This window comes from Mchenga conophoros, linkage group LG6 (genome assembly GCF_057382185.1).
Source record: "Mchenga conophoros isolate Kocher_MC1m ecotype Shallow Benthic linkage group LG6, M_conophoros_male_GT1.1, whole genome shotgun sequence".
Lineage (NCBI taxonomy): Eukaryota > Metazoa > Chordata > Actinopteri > Cichliformes > Cichlidae > Mchenga > Mchenga conophoros.
This window is the reverse complement of record NC_140531.1, coordinates 40,213,919-40,232,393: the sequence shown is the minus strand read 5'-3', so window position 1 is coordinate 40,232,393 and position 18,475 is coordinate 40,213,919. Positions and strand designations below refer to the sequence as shown.

Below are 18,475 nucleotides of genomic sequence, written 5' to 3'. Positions count from 1 at the left end.
GTTTCCTTCAGGGTAGAAAAGTTTTATTGGTATAAATATGCAAAAGGAAATTCATTTTAAGACTGCATGTTTATGAATGTTCTTCAAGCTTTTTATGAAAATCCATGTTTAAGCAAACCTCGTTACACTGTGTACACAATTACGGTACATTTAAAGGCTTTCTGTTGAAAACCACAATAATGATCTTAACACACAAATGTTCTAAGCATACTGCTTTTGATTTGATTGACAGCAAGCAAACTTGAGAACACTGGTAGTTGAGCATTGTACAGCATTGATGATCATGTGATATACTCACGGATGGACTGGGCCGGCCCCAGGACAACCGATACACAAATATAATTTAAAAAAAGCTGATAATAAATAACAAAAATAGCTACTACTAAATGACTACGAACTCCTGAGACAATACTGCCACTGTAATACTGATACAGAGAGTAAACAAATATTCTCCTGCCGAGGAGATGGTCACTTGGCTCCACTCTTTACAACTCATTTTAAAAAACATGCAAAAACAACAAGAAAAGCAACAATGACACAACAATACAAAGTTCAATATAACACTGAGCAATGTTTGTTTCGTGTGACGGTCGAATTGCGACAGTCAGAATTCTGCCATAGAGAGTGCTAAAGATATGTTTCAGTATGTGCTGAAGAGGGCGTGTATGGGTTCTTCCAAATGGCAACGCAGTCTGTGGAGAGAATACATAGTGCTTTCACATGGGCTTCTGTGGCACATTTAGCAGCCATTGATTTTATCATTGCTTTGTCGGCTTCCAGTGCAGGTTTTTTTCTTTTCTTTTCTTTTTTTCAGAGTGTGTCTGCGAGCCTTAGTGTTCGAACTCGGCCTCAGGCTTGTTAAACATCGAGCCCATCTGAATGCTCTTCATATGCTTTGACAACTGAGATGACACTGTGCAATATCTGTAATCGTCAGAGTGCAGCAGCCCGGCCAACAGCCTGACAGTTCACACGCAGCCCGCTGCCGGACTCAGTGGGCTGCTCGCGCCCTGCTGGGCCCCTCTGATGGCTCGCTAGTCGTGGCGTCTTCCGTTTGAGCGGAGGTGGTTTCTGAACCCGTGTTGCTGTCGCTGGTTCCCTCCTCCATGGCTCCCTCTGGGACGCTCTCTTTGTCCTCTGACGCCCCCTCTTCGCTGCCGGGGTGGGCCTCAGGTTCCTCTGAGGTCTTTGGCTTCCCTGAATCAAAGAAATGTATTTGTTATTATTAATTCGATCTTCCAACCAGCATTTCTGGGGCAGGGATGGCATTTCCAATCACAGTTCACATATTTTCATATTGAAGGGAGGCTCATGAATGAAGGTAGCAGTTTTCAGTGGTGCAGCGGGAAGGGCGAAGCTGTTGGTGCAGAACTTGATCAAGGAACTGTTACACTGTTGTTTGCTACTAAAATAGACCAAGACAGTGAACCCAGGCGGAACCAAAGGAAACTCTGAGAGATCTGACGTCAGCAGTGCTTGTTAAAAACTCGTGAAGGTAAAAAAGTCAATGTGAAACACCTGTTTGACAACCTTAAAGCAGATTTTTGTTTGCTTGACACAGAGACGGTGCAGCTGAATGAGCAAAGGGCACAGCTGTCTGAACACACACAAAATGCATGCTTGCCTTGCTTTAAGCCTCTGACATCACTTGTAAACTTTGCAGCATGATGACGGACGCTGTCCCTCTCTCACAGCATTTACATCACCGCTTTTATTTTCAGGCTTCAGTTACTAGAGGTAAGCCATGAAAGCAGACAGACCCATGCTTTTACTAGCATGTACACTTTGTGACAATATATAAAGGATACATGTAAATATATCATACTGACGATAGACTCGAGCTACACCATCGTGGACTGCAGGAGGTGATGGTGGTCCCTGCAGCTCAGTGTTGGTTGGACTGACCTACCAACTTGAACAACGACTAGCTGCAGTTCAAAACAGAGCCACATGAGTTTAGGGATAGATGGCTGCATATCTCATTGCCCTGGACAGGACTGAGCTTTCAAAATAAGATTGAGAAGTCTGAAAAAGTCTAAATATATGAAACACAGAATATAAACGTGTTATTAAACCGGGCTATTAAACCACAGATTAAGCTGCTCAGAGTGTTGCGTTGGACACAAGCCATGACTAGTGTCCAGCGTTGCTCACCTGGTGCGTCTGTAGTGCTGGATTCGGTCTCCTCGCCTTCCTTGTTGCTGCCTTCGCTCAGAGAGTTTTGCTGGGGCTTGTTGCCATGTGTTGCACAAATGTGTTTGTCTTCCTCTGCCAGCACACAGGTCGGGGCCTCTCTTGCACCTCGATCTCCTGCATCCTTCTCACGTTCTGCCATCCGTTTGCGGGCTGCTTCTTCTGCTGCAGCAATCTCTGCAGAAATCTTCTCCATGTCCACCTCCACCTTCATGCAGCACAACTGAAAACAACAAACAGCAAATGTGGAATAAATAAGTTATTTTTGAAACCTCTGACTGTTTTCTCAGAACTGTAAAGACAAACCTAATTTTCTTTTTGGAAACCACAAACGCATCAAAACAGTTTTATCTCTTCTATAAACCACACAACGCTGCCAGAACTCTCTCTCACACACACAGGCAAAACAACAGTACTTGACATTCATTACACACTCTCTACAACGCTCTTCGGGGTATTTAAATCAGGACTTTCCAACCTCATGTGGCTGTCCTCCACCCACCACTCTTTTCAGTGTGATGTACTTATGATGTGTGGCAGAGAAGCAGCAGAGAAACAGAACAGTGCATGCAGTAAATCGTAGTTTTAAACATGTTTCACATGTTTCTGTAGTATGACTCAAGTAAATGAGGAATGTAAAAGTGGCTGCTTTCATGAATAAATCATAGCACAAGTCATACAAGGCTCACATTAAACACTACTTCTTTCATGCCATGCACAAAAACACACTCTATGACCTTTATTCAAACTGCATCTGAAATTACTGATTTGTGTCTTTCTCCTCTTCCCACCCCCTACCCCTCAGACGGTTTCCATCCATTGCTTCCTGCGCACCCTGAACGTGCTTCATCAACATGATTAGCGACGCCCGAATTTTGAGCTACCATGCATAAAATATAACACCTGTACCATTGTGTTAAACGTCCGGCTCATGTGGTTAGCTTTGTGCATCACTTTGCAAAATCTCTTTAGTCAATTGTATTTGTTTCTTCAAAAACATCATATAAGATGTACAAGTTGCTTCAAATTCAAGTGAAAAGACTGGTTGATTCAGTAAATAGTGCAGGAAGGTTAAATATGACTCAGAATGGGAGTTGAAAGGTTAGTTAACTAAACCTGAAAGCTTTTGAGCAAAATGAAATAAAGATAATCACTACACTTTGACAAAAACTGAAACACTGTATTTAAAAACTAAAAAAAACAATCTTGAGGCACTTTCCTTGGTTTCAGTCTTTTAGGACGTCAGCCGCCGACACAAAATGTGTTTTGTTTATTTTGAACTTCTTCAATCATAACTTGTGGAATTTAAAAAAAAAAAAGGTTTTATTTCTGTTTCGTTCTCACTGGAAAATATAAGCCTGTGATGGTTGTGGTTTTAACAAGTCTGTGCAGGATAAATAAAATTACAGCTTGTTAGAAAGTACACGGATCAGGTCACAGAGCCTTTGGTGCAGATGTTTTGACACTCAGGATGTTGACTGTATTCACAAAGTGTTGTGTTTGTACTGTAATCTGTATCCTGAATTCCTGTTATCATACCTCCTTTATATTCTAATACTTGTAAAGCTTAAACTGGTGAAAACTAAACACACTCGCTCTAAACACACTAAGAAAGAACAAAACAGAAACAAAAAGTTACTGGAAAACATGACCAGTATAACTCTGGTGTTAACATGTTTGTGCAGGCTGAATGTGATGTCACAGCTGTCTAGGGAGCACCTACAGCAGGTCTGTCAACTTAAAGACTTGTTCTGTCTTTAACAAGCTCTGTAAAATATAAATGGCGCCACCTTTTGTCCACACCGGGAACTGCAACCCATTGCACAAAATAACAGTTATAATGGAGGCTACAAATTGTGAATGATGACAGCTATATGATTGCCAGAACATGTGGATGGAGTTAGCTGCAGCTTGGGCCTGCGTGGCAGATGGAGAAAGGCCCATAACCAGAGCTGCACACGTCACGCAAAGTGAAGCTTGCGTGCAAGTAGGCAATGACAGAGTTCAATGTAAAAGACGCCGTACCCTTTTGAGCTCGTTTGTGAACGACTCTGTGGCGTCGATGAATTTTCTCTTCTTGTCCTGATGGCGGTCTTCAATCTGAAGCAACTCTGCCTCCAGTTTTCTCTGGGAAACGAGACACGCAGGCACCACAGTTAGGAATTAACGAGCTGATAAAAACAGAGCCGTCAGTTTGATCCTACCTGATGAACCATCAGGGACTGGACCTGCCGTTTGAGGACCTGCATGCGAGCGGTCGTGACGACGGATCGCACGTCTGGGACGACGCTCTCGCTGAGGATCTCGCTGATCAGACGGTGGTTTCGTTGGAAACGAGCCGCGGCCAAGTGCTTTATAGAAAACCCGTCGTCGTAATCTGAAGACAAGAAACTCATCTGAGTTGTTGCCGTACACGTTTATGGGCCTTTCAGAAAGCAAAGCAAAAGAGGCTTCAGCAAAAAACCAGCGTAAACAATACAAACAGAATCACGCAAACATGTATGAAGACGGCGTAAACATACGGAGGATATGGCTCAATATTTATACAGAGTTCGAGCTAAGTATATGCCATTATGTCCAAACACATCCCTAAGCAAAGTAGGTGAATGGCACAGGCAGCCAATTATAACCCACAGTATGTGGACAGATGTTTTAAGCCGTACTCTGCAATTTACATTCATCAGTAAATGTTTCTCTGTGTTGTCTTGTAAGTACAGGACGACTGTGCATTAAGGTAAAAACCTACAAACACAGCCTGAAGAAAATATTCATGCTAAATTACCCTGTTACCACTGATTTGGGAATGTATTCCCAATAAATGCACAGAAATCCTGAAAGCATCTTTGACACCGATTACAGCTTTGACTTGAACCGTCGTTTGAATTTGCTCAATTTCAAGTTTTATTGTCATGTACAGATAAGCAGTGTAGCATCTTGGCTCGTGCTCCTCAGCTTTACATGAACATATAGAAAGTGTGCAGTTATATTAAGAAGAAAATAACAGAAAAATAGCAATAATAATAATAATAATGAAGAAAAATGCATTAAATATTTAGAGAATTTAAGACAAGCTGGTATATACAGTTTGTGCAAAACTGTGCAATGAGCATTTAAGTGGCATTTGTTGAAGTGACAGTGTGTAGAGTCCTGTAATTGTAGTGAGTGTGTAATAGTGTGTATAAGATGTTTAAGTGCAGGTTAAGATGTCAAAGTGCAGCAGTGCATGTGCACGGCTTTGTTAAAGCCACCTAAGAGATTTTCATTAGAAATTAAAACCTATCCCAAGACTGCGCTGTATGCAAAACATTTCCTCTATATGAGCACGGCGAGTGATTTATGGGCCCAGATGAGTGGAAATTAACCATAAATGTCACAAAGCTTTCACAAGTTCACGCTGACTGATAAAGTAAATTATGTATTCAGTGCTCAGCAATTAACAAACTGTGGTTGTGTGGGGAAATTTATATTAGACCACAAACTGTTGAGTTGTACATAGACCTCCAGGTGGAAAACGCTTTGAAAAGTTTTCTGACATTTAAAATGTGTTTTTTAATCAGATTTGACTGTTTCCCACTAAGCACACAATTAAATTAATTTTTGAATAATGTGTTAAAATTAATGTCTGTTGACTGGCAAGACTTGTTCCTAGAAAGGTTTTGAGATGACGTGCATGACCAGTCAAGGTTTGCTAGTCAGCACCACAAATATTAAGTAGTTAAACTAATTATTAAGTAAGTTAAATAGTTAACACTAATGGATTAATAATGCAGTCAGGGTGTAACCTGCCTTTTAGCCTGTCAGCTGTGACAGTCTCATCCCCTGTGATGGTAGGTTCGATCAGCAGCCAAGAAAAGAACATGAATTGATGGGTAGTTAACAATCAACTGTAATATGTCACACAGCTTGGCACAGAGTGACATATACATTTAGCAGGACTTGAAATTTGGTCGAGTGAAACAGTGTTTTTACAGGACTCTATGGAATCCACCATCTCCTTCCACAGAAAGTAAGAGCATAAAGTGGTAGCCAGGTTCTGCTAATCATGCACCCGATGAACTGATCGTAATCGACTGTAACCACCACTGGAAGTTTGCTGGTCTGGAGCATTCAGGTGTGTTCAGGATCTTCCCAGGGGTCGACTTCCCAGCAACTTCACCCCAAGTTCAGACTAGAGTTAGCCAATTAATCGAAAACTAATCAAAACCGACATTCAGAAACTCTAATCGACATAATCTCACATCTGTTATTTTGCTTTGTTTTTTAACTCGTTAATGTTTAATACTCCCCTGTTTAAAACATAGTGTGTTGTCACATGACTGCCACATCAAGTCTACAACAGAGAAAATAAAATGCATGAAAAATAGTTTCAGCAGCCAACGTTAAGACCACCAATCTGCTACCACAGCTCCAACACCATCGGATTAGCAAAAATAAATAATTAATTCAGCATTAGTAGCATATTTATGGTACAAACCTTGTGAACTATGAGCGGAGGAGAAAATTTAAAGTGTGTAGTAGTAATAATAAAAGTAACAATCATCAGCGTACGTACATGTACATCCATCTACGTCGACATCTGCAAACCTCACTTGTCTTCACTTATTTATTTTTGTACTTATTTATCTTCCATTATTTTTTTTATCCTCATTTGTCTTTATGACAGCAAGAAGGAAGAATTTCACTGCACAGAGAAATGCTATGTCTTCTGTACATATGACAATAAATGCTTTGAATCTTGAATCTTTGAATCTAATCATAATAATCGTAGTGCAATTAGAAGAGGACGGAACAAGTATGGCTTGTTTGGTAGAGTTCTCTTAAGTTTCTAAAGTTGCATCTGAACAAACCACGAGACATAATAATAATGAGACCAAAGTGGAGACGTTTGATCAGATTGCACAGCACCACCACAACTCCTCATACTGTCAGCACGATGGTAGGGGGCTGATGATTTGGGCTTGTTTTTTTACAGCCACAGGACCAGACCGCAAAAAATTCTTGAGTCAAACTAAAGCTTGGCCCGATTTCAGCCACTAAACAGGAAGTAAATCCCTAGTCCAGCAGCAAATCTGCGACAGAATGACTGAAATAGAATGAAGATGCATGGTGGTGGTCCCAGTCTAAGTCCAGACCTCAACCTGATCATGATCCTGTGCATTAACCAGCGCCCACAAACTTGAATGAACTGAAGCAAAGCTGTAAAGAAACTCTGCCAGAATTGCTCTACAACGATGTGAGACAATGATAAAGTCACAGTTTTCACGTGATGTATGACTATACATTGGAAGTTATTGAAGGCTCTTAATATAAGCATCTTAAATCCCTCCCCCTGCCGTCGGACAGACTCCAGCTTCAACAGCTTAAACTGCAGCTTGAAGCAGTCGTTCTTGTTCTGCTCTGGAAATCCGCTGCGAGAACGATGGCCCCACAAACCAGGCCTTGCAGCAGGTGGAGACCTGGTGCTGTTGAGTTCACCGAGGCTTCAGAGAAGAGCAGGGACTATTGCAGGGATGTTTGAGGAACCTACTGCTTGTGGTAATTTCTTATTTAAAGGGACTAAACTTTATTACAGAAACAAATACAGTGCAATTCTGCTGGAAACAGTGTATTTTTATACTCCATATACATGTTTAAAAAGACATCCATTTACTCTTACCCGTTAACAACAATCCACCTGTGTTTTCGCCATTTTTCCATTTAGCAGACTTGCTTTGACTTTGTTGTGGCAAGCTTCGCCCTTGCTCACTGGGTATCACCTGAGGTTGCTGGTGCTGTGCACCTCTGTGTGCACCTTTTGAAACTTTCCAGAGAGCAGAAATGAATGTCGTTTGCCACATAGGTGCTCAAGACACAAAAACAGGAAACCATTACCACTCCGAATGCCGTGTGAGAGCATTAAGCTTCTCTATGATCACAAATGACGTCTCACTAATGTGTGGGATATTTCTCAAAAGGTAAGGTCTCCACGTCGAACACTGTTTCAGGTTATTTTCTAGTAGAGTCAAACCACAGCACCTCAAAAATACCCATTTTAATGTTCATAAACAATGCAACAAACTGATGTTTAGAGTAGAAGTGCACGAAGACTTTAATAAAGAGTGATCTCTGTTCTCTCCACCCGGAGAGCTAAATCTTATTTAATCGTCGCTGTACGTGCAGTTTGTTAAGAACAAAGCCCACTGGGATACCAGCTTTGACATTTTTATGGTCTGGGGTGTTTCTAAATAGCAACGGTTTTATCTGTAGTTTTCCTGTGCATCATTATCGTCTACTGTAACTCAGCCAGACCCCAGACAAGCATCATTTCCTTGAGGTGGGTGTAACTCAAACGTTTTCTTCTGGCTTCTGTCTAACATGGTGTGTGTGTGTGTGTGTGTGTGTGTGTGTGTGTGTGTGTGTGCGTGCATCAGTCAGGCTTTATAACAACAGAGCAAAGAATGTAAATTTTGCAATTATGTCTTAACCATTGCCAAAAATATCTACAAAATGTAAACACGTGTGCAAAACAAAGGCAAATTTTGGTCCCATGCTGGAAGCTTGAAAGCAGAAATGGCGTTTCAAAGGTACCATTACCAAAGATGTTAATGGTTGTAGCGCTATAGGAGGAGGGGGGGGGATAACACATTCTCTGGGTGTGCGCGCTCGCAACGCTGTGTGGTCGTGCTACAATAATTACAACTCTGTGGCAGTGCTCTAAAGAGCCCAGGGGGCCTTACCATCTGGATCCTCTGCTGGCTGAATACTCATGTAAGGCTCATCCTTGTCCAGCCTGGACTGCCTCTGGCGACTCTCCTCTTCCAGAGCTGCCTCGGCCCGGCTTTTTGCATTTACATAGGCCAGGTAGGCTGGCGAGTTGTGATAGGCCTTCATGCTCTCATTATACTCAATCTACAGTGGAAAAGATGAAGGAATGACAAGGAAACAGAAAAGGCAAGCAGACACAACAATGTGGACCCTTGTATCTAGGACAAGATGAGGAAAGAGGTTTATTCAGGAAGGAATGATGACTGGAGGGACCCACAGCTAGCGGGGACACATCTACTGTCACCCATCAGGAAAAACCCCATAAACACCCCTTGTAAAACAACCAACCTTCTCTGCTTCGTAGTCATTCAAATAATCCTGTTTCTCCTCATCAGTGAGGTCCCTCCACATGCCACCGATTATCTTCCCAATTTCCCATAGCTTCAGATCAGGATTGGAGGCTTTTACTTGATCCCAAACCTGGTGATGAGAACCAGACATGGGTGTGGGGTTGGGTTGGGTTGGAGGGGCTATAGGTGGTTATCTCTTTGCAGAGAGGTCACAAACCAGAGGAGGCCGTGTGCTTTAAGCTGCATTTCCAAGCTCAGAAATCCCACTATGTGATGTAGACAGTTCTAAGTAATTCCTGGCTTAATCTGGCTTCACACCTACCTCGATAAACAACTACCAAGACAAAATGTACATCTTACTATGCAAACTATGTTCAAATCAAAGCATCCCTCTCTTCCAGCTGAGCACATGATGATGCAAAAGGGAGCAGTTAAACACTGTACCTACCTTGCGACTGTATCTCATATATGGCATCAGTGGCTTATCGGGAGGCTTGGGTGGCTTTGGGATATTTATTCCAGAGGAATTCTGGTAAAGAAAGGAAAAAGAGTCACCTTGAGATACGCCTGCTGTGCAGTGACGAGGCATCCACAGAAACACTATAGCTAAGCTAGGCTGAAGCTTGTGACGCTACAAGCAGGTGATTATGTTCAGGTTTAAACACAAGATCCATTAAAGGAGCTTCTTATCATTTAACTCGATTGCATTGATGACAGTTTGGAGGTATAAACAAGAAGAAGAAAGCCCACAGAGTGCACTGCAACAACGCAGACTGTGGGGGGAAAAAATCAAATAGAAAAATCTCACTTAAGCTGAGATTTGCTCAGTGCGAGACATAATGCCATTATCAGAGGCAGCCAACCACAGCTTGCATGCAGCGACTAAATTACTGCTCAGCAGCCAGAGCCATGCCGAGCAGCAAAGTCTTTAATGCCATGGCAACATGATGGCATGGGTTACTTAACATGGCTGTCAGAAATGCAGACTTTGAAAGGCAGGTGGGATTTGAATAGACACAGATGGACTCTTAGCAGGTCTGCAGTATGAAGGAGGCAGCAGAGGGAGTTTGGGATGGTATGCATCATTTCTGATTCGGTCTCAGTACCGGAATGAGTTTCTACTGTAGGAAAGCAAAATTATGTCTAACCTGATTTACTCCAAACAAAGAAAAGTCAGTCTTATAGCTTGCAAAGGCCTCATCTGCAGCGTCTTCATTTCACTAGAGCAAGCTTTTCTGGTTTGCCTTATACTTTCAGTCACTGCCTTTATTTATTTGTTTTGTTCTTCTATGTTAATATTCATACCGTTACCCGACTGTTGCTGCTTTGGCTCCCTCCCAGTCTGTAGTTGTTGTAGGCCAGATGGCTGTATGGGTTGTACCCCACAAACCCGGTGGTGTTGGGCATTTGCTGATGGAAACAAATGAGACAGAAACACGAATGAGAAATGACCTAAAAGAAGAAGAGGGGAAAGCCCAAGACAACGAAAAAATAATAAAGAAACCAATGAAAGAAGCTGGGAAAATGCAAAAATAAAGAAACTTGAATTCATGCTGGTGCTATAGGAAAATACAGCAGTGGTGTGTCAGCACATCATTCTGTGACTAAACAAAATCAAGCACAAACTGTACTAAAGGTCCTTGGTGTAATTTGCTGGAGGAGATTTCTTCCCCTCTGGTCTCCATAATTTTGCCTCTCCTGAATTATTTTTATTCCTAGTAGGAATAAAGTTTATCCCCTTCCCAAAGTGATTAATGCTACTTTAACAACAGATACATCTCAAATAATATTGTTTGAGATGTATCTGTAGTGCAAACGACAGTAAAATCAGAAACAGACTTTCACTGTTGAGCCTGGTGCTGTTCCATATCTGCCTTGATCTATGTGTGGCTTTTTAGTCTAACAACAAGCACTAACAGGCTGGAAATTACAGCTAGTAAAATATAAAAAATTAAGGATTCAGAGCAGAAGACTCTGATAGGTCCTCTCAAAAGAAATCTTTTACTCCTGAAGCATAATTTAGAGTCATGTTGGGCAACTGGGCAAAATTCATTTAGAGTTAAATCTGTTTAAAAAAACAAACAAACATTTTTTAAAGTTAAGTAACTGTGTTAAGACTGTTTTTGCCAGTAAGCCTATTATTATTATTATATGAGATTATTTTTTTGTATAAAACAGGCCAAACGCTGCAAATGTTAAATTGCATTTATCTGGTAGAACTGTTGCTAAAAGTATCACATGAGGACATCTTGGGGAAAAAAATGTCATCATGAAATCTATATGAGCCTAGCACTAATATTCTGGTTTTATTTGTGTGACTGAAAAGACCCAATCAGGACCCTGCTTAAGTTTCTCCTCATCAAAACTTAAAACATATTCAATGAGGTATTAAAACTAAAACTGATGTCTGGGGCTGATGCTGTGTTCCTCTATGTTGCTTTCTTATTCAATGCAATTATATTTTGGATGCAATCATTTTATTGCATATGCGTGAGCTGGATCCTAACTAAATGTGGAGCAAAGAGTAAGTTTGATATTTCTGACTACCTCTCAGCATTAGATCCACCTTTCCCTGTTCTCCCACACAAAGTACACAGAAACTACACAGGTTACGGCAATCACGTGAAAGCCAAATACATGTTTTATTTGAATGCAACATGTATGAACGAAGCTAAAATGAGATTTTATGATCGTTCATGATGGTGTTTGTACACTCATGTAGCTCTATTTGCACTTTGGCTCCTTGGATTTCAGTAGAGATGCAGCCATCTCTTTCTGATTCACACATGTTTTGTGTAGGACGCTGTGTGAATATCAGTGAATCCGTCATTATGATCCAATACAATCAATATCATGTATACGATTCTACTTAATGAGTACTTTTACTTTAAGATGTACTCTGATACTAAATCTTTTTTATTAATTAATTATTAGTTTTAGTTATTCTTCATTCACTCTTCAGTGCCACTTTTCGTGCATTGCTTTCTTTTGACCAAGTCTAAAAAAAATAAAATATGCTCTATATTTGTCACTGCACCTGAGCGACTACAAGGCCCTGACAAAACATGCAAATCTGCTATAAATCACACATACCACTTGAAAGTCTTTCCCAGTATTTTTTAAACTGCATTTATTTCTGATCAATGATTGTGATTTCCTCCAGTACCTGAAAACAAAATAAAAATCTCCATTTTGTGTGACATAAAAAAAAACCAGGGGGTGGCTGGAGTTGGGGCTGAAACAGAATGAAAGGTTTTAAATAAAAACCCATGGGTGTGGATGTATATTTGAGAATACTTACAGTTGTAGGGGCAGGGGGAGGTGGAGGGGCATAGGATGGTCTCTCTGTTTCGGGAAAGAAATTAATAAAAATAAAAAAAAGCGAATCAGTCCTGTCCAATCTAACTTCCACAACTCTTGTCATATCACTTCGCATGGATAAACTGAAACACCAGGTCTGATGCATTTAGATACCATCACCTACAAAGAGCCTGACTATAATTAACTGTTTCAAACACTCCCAGTGTCTTACTTGACATTTCTGCAGTGAGGAGGATGAATCAGTCTGTTCCAGTCATTGGATCTGCAATAAACACATTTATGAGGAGGGTAACATTATATACCCCAGTGATTAAATGGGAGATTCAAACATAGCGTAAAACAAAGAGATGCTGATGGTGATTCAGGCAACAAGGCAGGCTAACGTCCACTAGCATCAACGTTAGCTCAAAGCTAACTTAATAAGCGGAATATCTATGGGACAAATTCACTGTGTCACAATGTAAATAGCATCAATGACCGCTCTATGTGATTATGAAAGTGTGAATATGATGATGGTGGGTGAAGAGCGTAGTTCGCAGACGTTAGACTCGTCAATGCTCATCCTATAAACGACCTATAACGTAACTAGCAAGTCGCTAACTAGCTAAATCTTTTGCTGTTAGGTTAGCCTGTCTGCGCCAAAAGTCAACCTCAAGTTTAATTTACGGTTGTGAGCTGACTTTAAATGTGGCTGACAAATTCCTAACGTTGTGATAGCTGACATTTCTTGTAGTTCGCTTGGCCCATAAGTTCGTTTGCTCTAAATAACCAGCCGGTTGACGTCTAACTAGCTGAATAGCTGGTAGCTAAAGGAATGAGAATGACACCTATGATTATTATTAGCATGCAGCGTTAGGCAAAGCCGACATGTCTACAGTTATTTGAAATTCCCACGTAATCTGCAAGCATGAATACTAAAGGGCAAAAAACTCACCCCAAACCCTTTAGTCCCCACCACTGTGTGCAGGTTGTGGCTTTGGCAGGGAAGGCTAACCACCTAGCTTAGTAATACAGTTCCCACAATAAACCAGTGAAATGGGGTCCACTCGTATGATTCCTGCAGAATCTTCTAGAACTGCACCCCCACCCTCTCCTTATTACAGCTGTGCCTCGGCTCGATGCTGATGCTCATCGCTCTCTGCTGTCACCGCTGCAGCAGTGACAGCAGAGACGTTTCTCCTCCAGCATTCAGAAGGAAAAAAGACCATATGGCAACAACAGAGCTGCTGAGTGGGATTTCACATTTTCCCTGCGTGGCTTTAGATTTAAGCTGCAGATGTGCAACGTCGTAGCATGATGCAGTTTGCTCCCGGATTGTGAAAAGCTGACCTGCATTGTCACCCCTGACTGCAAAACGCATCATGTCAAAAATCAGCCAGGTCAGTGCAGATGCTCTGCAGCCATCACCTGTGGAAAGCATATATTATTTCCATTTTAAGGCAGTAAGCTCGTTTTTCTTGCAATATAGGGGAAAATCAGGAATGATTTCTTATGTCACCATACCATAAGCTGCATTATGGATGCTTCACAGGCTTGTGAGCTTTTGATAAACTCAAGGTTGCCCCATTCACTGCTCCCATGTTGTTAGAACTGAAATACTTTGCATTCTTGTTCACATTGTCTGAGAGCCGCCCAGGTCAATAGTTCTAATAGTGAGTTCCCTAAAAAAAAACAAAGAAAAGCCCGTGGGATTTGGCCCATTCAGCCTGAATAGTTCTTGTTTTGAATTTGTTAATTGATTGTGGTCATTGTGACCCTCTTTCTTTCTGTTTACTCTGTACACTTGAGAGGTTATTTTACTTCTGCATGACCTGCCTCCTGCACAATATGCATTCAGAGCTCATCTGGTGCTTCACCTTCCTTTGACTCTCCAGGTCACAAAAGGCCAGAAAGCTGAACAGATGAGACAGAGAACAGATTCCAAATGAGGCATGGCAAGGACCTTGTTTAACCTTGCACACCTGCAACAGAGTGCATCTGGAGGTAGGGTGGAGGTCACATGCTTCCTGCAAGTTCAGTTACAATGCAGGCTTTACATGGACATTTGTGCAGGGCCTCCCAGGTATAGCTGTGGGATTGTGGATGCCCAGAGGCAGAATATCCCATGTGACACTTTAAATGAGTCCATGAAGCTCCTCTGGTAATGCACAATCAGTCCTTAGGCATATAAACCAAAATAGACTCAGGCAGTGGAACTAAGCAGACGTGAAAGTTTACTCTGGTGTTAGATGGCAGAGATATTTTTAGAAGCTGCTAAACACACATTATCATGATGTAACCTTCCAGAGGTTCCTTGCATAACTGCATCGAGTTTTATGATTAATGCGTCAATTTAAAAAGCTTTCACTGTAGGCTGAGGGAAATATATAGTGCCAGATTAAGATGTGAGAACATAAATTCTCCTTGTACATATTTTCTGTCGTAACTTCTAAATATTTCCTTTTCTACATTTGGTCTCCAGGCAACAACTTGATATACTTTTTTTTTTCTCAAAAATGTATTTTTGTTCACCAGATCACTAAAGCTCATTATGTAGTCACGTTTTATTCAGAGGCTTATACCCTGCTTAGTTTGGTCACAATAGCCCAGAGTAACACTCAGTTAAGTACACTGTTTCAGCTGCTCATTAAAGTGATATAAATAACTAATCGTGATAAATATCTAATCAGGCATGTACATAGCAACAACTCGGTGCATTTAGGCATGTGGACAAGGTTAAGGCTACCAGCTGAATCTAAAACCGAGCAGGAGAATGGGGAAGAAATGTAATTAAACGGCTTTGAAACTGCCATGGTTGTTTGTGCCAGGCTGCTCTGATTACTTCAGAAATTGCTGATCTGCTGGGATTTCCCCACACAACCATCTCTAGGGTTCGCAGAGAATTGTCCAAAAAAGAGAAAATATCCAGTCAGCAGCAGTTCTCTGGTTGAAAATCCCTCATTGATACCAGAGGTCAGAGGAGAAAAGCCAGACAGCTTCGCCCTGATAGCAAGGCAACAGTAACTCAAGGTATGCAAACCAAGATATGCAGAACCTATCCAAAGATACATTTAGGCTGCGTTCACACTGCAGGTCTTAAAGCTCAATTCTGATTTTTTGATCACATCCGATTTTTTTGTCTGCTTGTTCACACTACAAATAAAACGTGACAGCAAACGCACACAACGCGCTCTGTTTAGACCCAGAGCAAACAGTATTGTTTGACTAATGGCCTTAAAAGACTTGTTTCAGACTTTACGTTTCTCAATTTTGCTTTAAGTTAAAAAGTTATTTTGTTATTAACAAATGTCCTAATAATGATCCTTATTGCTGTTTTAGAGGAGCGGTGCTTCAAAGGATAGCTGCAGATTTCTGTCAGAATCTGCAGATTATACAGTACAAATAAAATGTTCACGTTTCTCCAACGTTGTCTTCCCGACAGTTTCACTGACATCTACACTGGATGGCCAGGAAGCGTTCACGATGTCTTCTCGGGCGCTGATAATTGGCGTCTGTCTTGTGTCAGTGACGTAAAAGACGGATTTAATGCGGCATGACCTTTCAAACAGCAGTCGTTTTCTAAAACATCAGATATGTATCGGGCTCAGTACCACATAGGATTTGAAATATCGGATTTGTGCCGTTCACACTGTCATACCATGATGGGATATGGGTCGCATACGGTCAAAAAAGTTGGATTTGATGCACTTTCGCCTGCAGTGTGAACGTAGCCTTAGTCTAGAAGCAGATGGGCTACAGCAGCAGAACACCACACCAGGTGCCACTGCTGTCAGCTAAGAACAGGAAACCTAGGCTACAGTTCACACAGGCTCGCCAAAATTGGAGAAGATTGGAGAAGCGTTACCTGGTTTGATGAGTCTCAATTTCTGCTGTGACATTTGGATGGTCAGAATTTGGTGTAACTGGCATGAGCGGGGGAGTGGATGCATCTTTCCTTGCATCAGCGGTTCACGCTAGTGGTGGTGCTGGGGGATATTTGGGCTGTTTAGTACTAACTCAGCATTGTTTAACCTGCAGAGCCTGCCTGAGTATCGTTGCTGACCGTGTCCATCCTTTTATGACCACAGTGTCTCCGTCTTCTGCAGGCTGCTTCACCATGTGTGAGTGGAGGTGCAATTGTGCTTTTATCTTTTATGGTACAGCAAAGCGATCCTGAGCATCATCGCTGCTGCTCTCTGTTTGAGTCCACCTGAGCTGAAACGTTTTATTAGCAGATGTGTTGCTCGCTACATTCTTTTTACTGCATATATAAGTGAAAGATTTGTTCTGAGTCCTGCACCAATGCAGCCCTCCTGCTGTTTTCATTGACTCTAAGCACAGTGTCTTTATTTTCCTTGCCTCATACACTCTCTTTAACCCTTCTATGTCATCCTTACATCTGTACGTAACAGCTTTGAAATATAACATTTTATCGGGTTAAATATCCCACCTATGATGACCTCACAGTGTTAAAGTAAATACTGACTGTGGTGAAAAACTGCTTGCCAAGAATAGTTTGCTTCAGTTCATTGCATTCGTCAACTCATTATCCATCCAGCTGCCCAGTATACTTTTTACTGGCCCCGGGACAGAAGTTCACTGGGTTTGTTGAGTCTGAGTATGTCGAACAACTTTATGATGATCTGGTGCTCAAAGGTGGGCAATGCTGTCCTTCACTTATCTGACACATCTGACAAATCCCATGTAAGCACAGTGAAATAGTCACACATGGTTGCCAGAGACAGACAAACACTGGAATCTATATTTATTTATTTATTTAAACATGAGTTAATTATATTCACTAGAAAAATGGATCTCATATTTAGTTATTCAATCACAGAAATATTTCACATACGATTCACTGCAAGAGCATGTTTAACAGAAGAGTCAGTAAAGATCTGAGATTGGATACAAACAACTTAGATATTTAAAAGAAAAAAACGCTTCAAGACTAAGAACTATAATTAACTGTTGTAAACTGGGACACTGGTAAGAAATGATAAGACCAAGTCTTTATTGATAAATAATAATAACACTAAATAGAGCATATTTCAGATTTGATGCACCATTCTCCAAAATATATCTCTGACATTTTTATACTACAGTGTTTTGCTACCTTTGTACACATCCAACTGTGCCTTCAGTTTAACTCTGACCTGTCAAGGCATGGACAGACCCCAGGAATTTGGCAGTCGGTACTTCGGGCCCTGAAGGTCGAAGTGTGAGGCCTCTGTGCGTCAGACACATCCCACAAATGCTCAAGTGAACTTTTTGCATTTGTACTCAGGAAGCGAGGACTCCAAGAAATCACGTTTCCCAGTGGGATAAAAACCAAAAACACTACTTTATGACAACCAGATGACTGTTTTCCATGATCAGTGGAACTATATCTGCTATAAACATTGACTGTATATAAATGATGTCACCCATTGCAGATTTTTTTTGTTTTTTTGGTGGGTGACTAGACACAAAAACACAATTAGTCCTAAATAGTAAGGTAAAGAATCTGTGTTACCCTTACAGGACAAATCTATGCATTTATTTGTATCTGCAGACTTAATAAACAGAAATATCTCTTATGCTTGGATATGTGAAAAGCCAGGTAACAAAAAATGGTTGCAAATGTAATGCAGGTTAGTTTTCTTTCACTCTACATTAAACCTGATTAGGGTGGGCACCAAATGGTTTTTTTTCTGCACCACCTCACTAAAACAATAGAGGATATAGTCACACCATAAAGCACATCCTTCTTTTTGTCCAGTTTTACTCTAAATGTGACAATACTTTAAAAAGTTAACATTGTTCTATGTTAAACTAGCATTTGAGACCTTGAAATCAACCAAACAATGTTTATTGAGGTCACAAAATAATTTAGTGGAAAGTTTATT

General features: G+C 41.1%; 2 protein-coding genes across 6 annotated transcripts in view; one reads left to right on the top strand and one right to left on the bottom strand.

Moving 5' to 3' along the window:
• Window positions 1–13,827, bottom strand: LOC146573316 (SWI/SNF-related matrix-associated actin-dependent regulator of chromatin subfamily E member 1-like). Of its 4 annotated transcripts, none has more exons than XM_085278059.1 (11): window positions 13,543–13,827; window positions 12,820–12,870; window positions 12,589–12,632; window positions 10,593–10,697; window positions 9,736–9,816; window positions 9,286–9,417; window positions 8,910–9,081; window positions 4,398–4,570; window positions 4,219–4,320; window positions 2,155–2,416; window positions 1–1,197 (listed from the first exon to the last, which is right to left on the bottom strand). In XM_085278059.1, the coding sequence occupies exons 2-11, from the start codon at window positions 12,824–12,826 to the stop codon at window positions 992–994; spliced, it is 1,284 nt and encodes a 427-aa protein (XP_085134185.1). In that variant the 5' UTR covers window positions 12,827–12,870; window positions 13,543–13,827; the 3' UTR covers window positions 1–991. The 4 variants fall into 4 exon arrangements, with proteins under 4 accessions (XP_085134185.1, XP_085134186.1, XP_085134188.1 ...); XM_085278060.1 differs by having other exon boundaries at window positions 10,599–10,697; XM_085278062.1 differs by lacking the exon at window positions 9,286–9,417.
• Window positions 13,058–18,475, top strand: part of LOC146573314 (zinc finger protein Aiolos-like) — a 42,748-nt gene continuing 37,330 nt past the window's right edge. The window contains exons 1-2 of one of the 2 annotated variants that reach the window (XM_085278058.1): window positions 13,058–13,123; window positions 14,483–14,591. The gene's annotated coding sequence lies outside the window, so the exon portion shown is untranslated. Of the gene's footprint in view, window positions 13,124–13,867; window positions 13,988–14,482; window positions 14,592–18,475 lie in introns of those variants that run through there. The other variant, XM_085278057.1, reaches the window with a different exon arrangement.

Excerpts from the sequence above, each read along its gene's own strand:
- LOC146573316 (XM_085278059.1), bottom strand. Across the intron at positions 9,418-9,735 it reads ATATGAGATACAGTCGCAAG|GTTTGGGATCAAGTAAAAGC; the intron begins GTAGGTACAGTG and ends TCTCATCACCAG. Across the intron at positions 4,571-8,909 it reads GCCAGCAGAGGATCCAGATG|ATTACGACGACGGGTTTTCT; the intron begins GTAAGGCCCCCT and ends TCTTGTCTTCAG.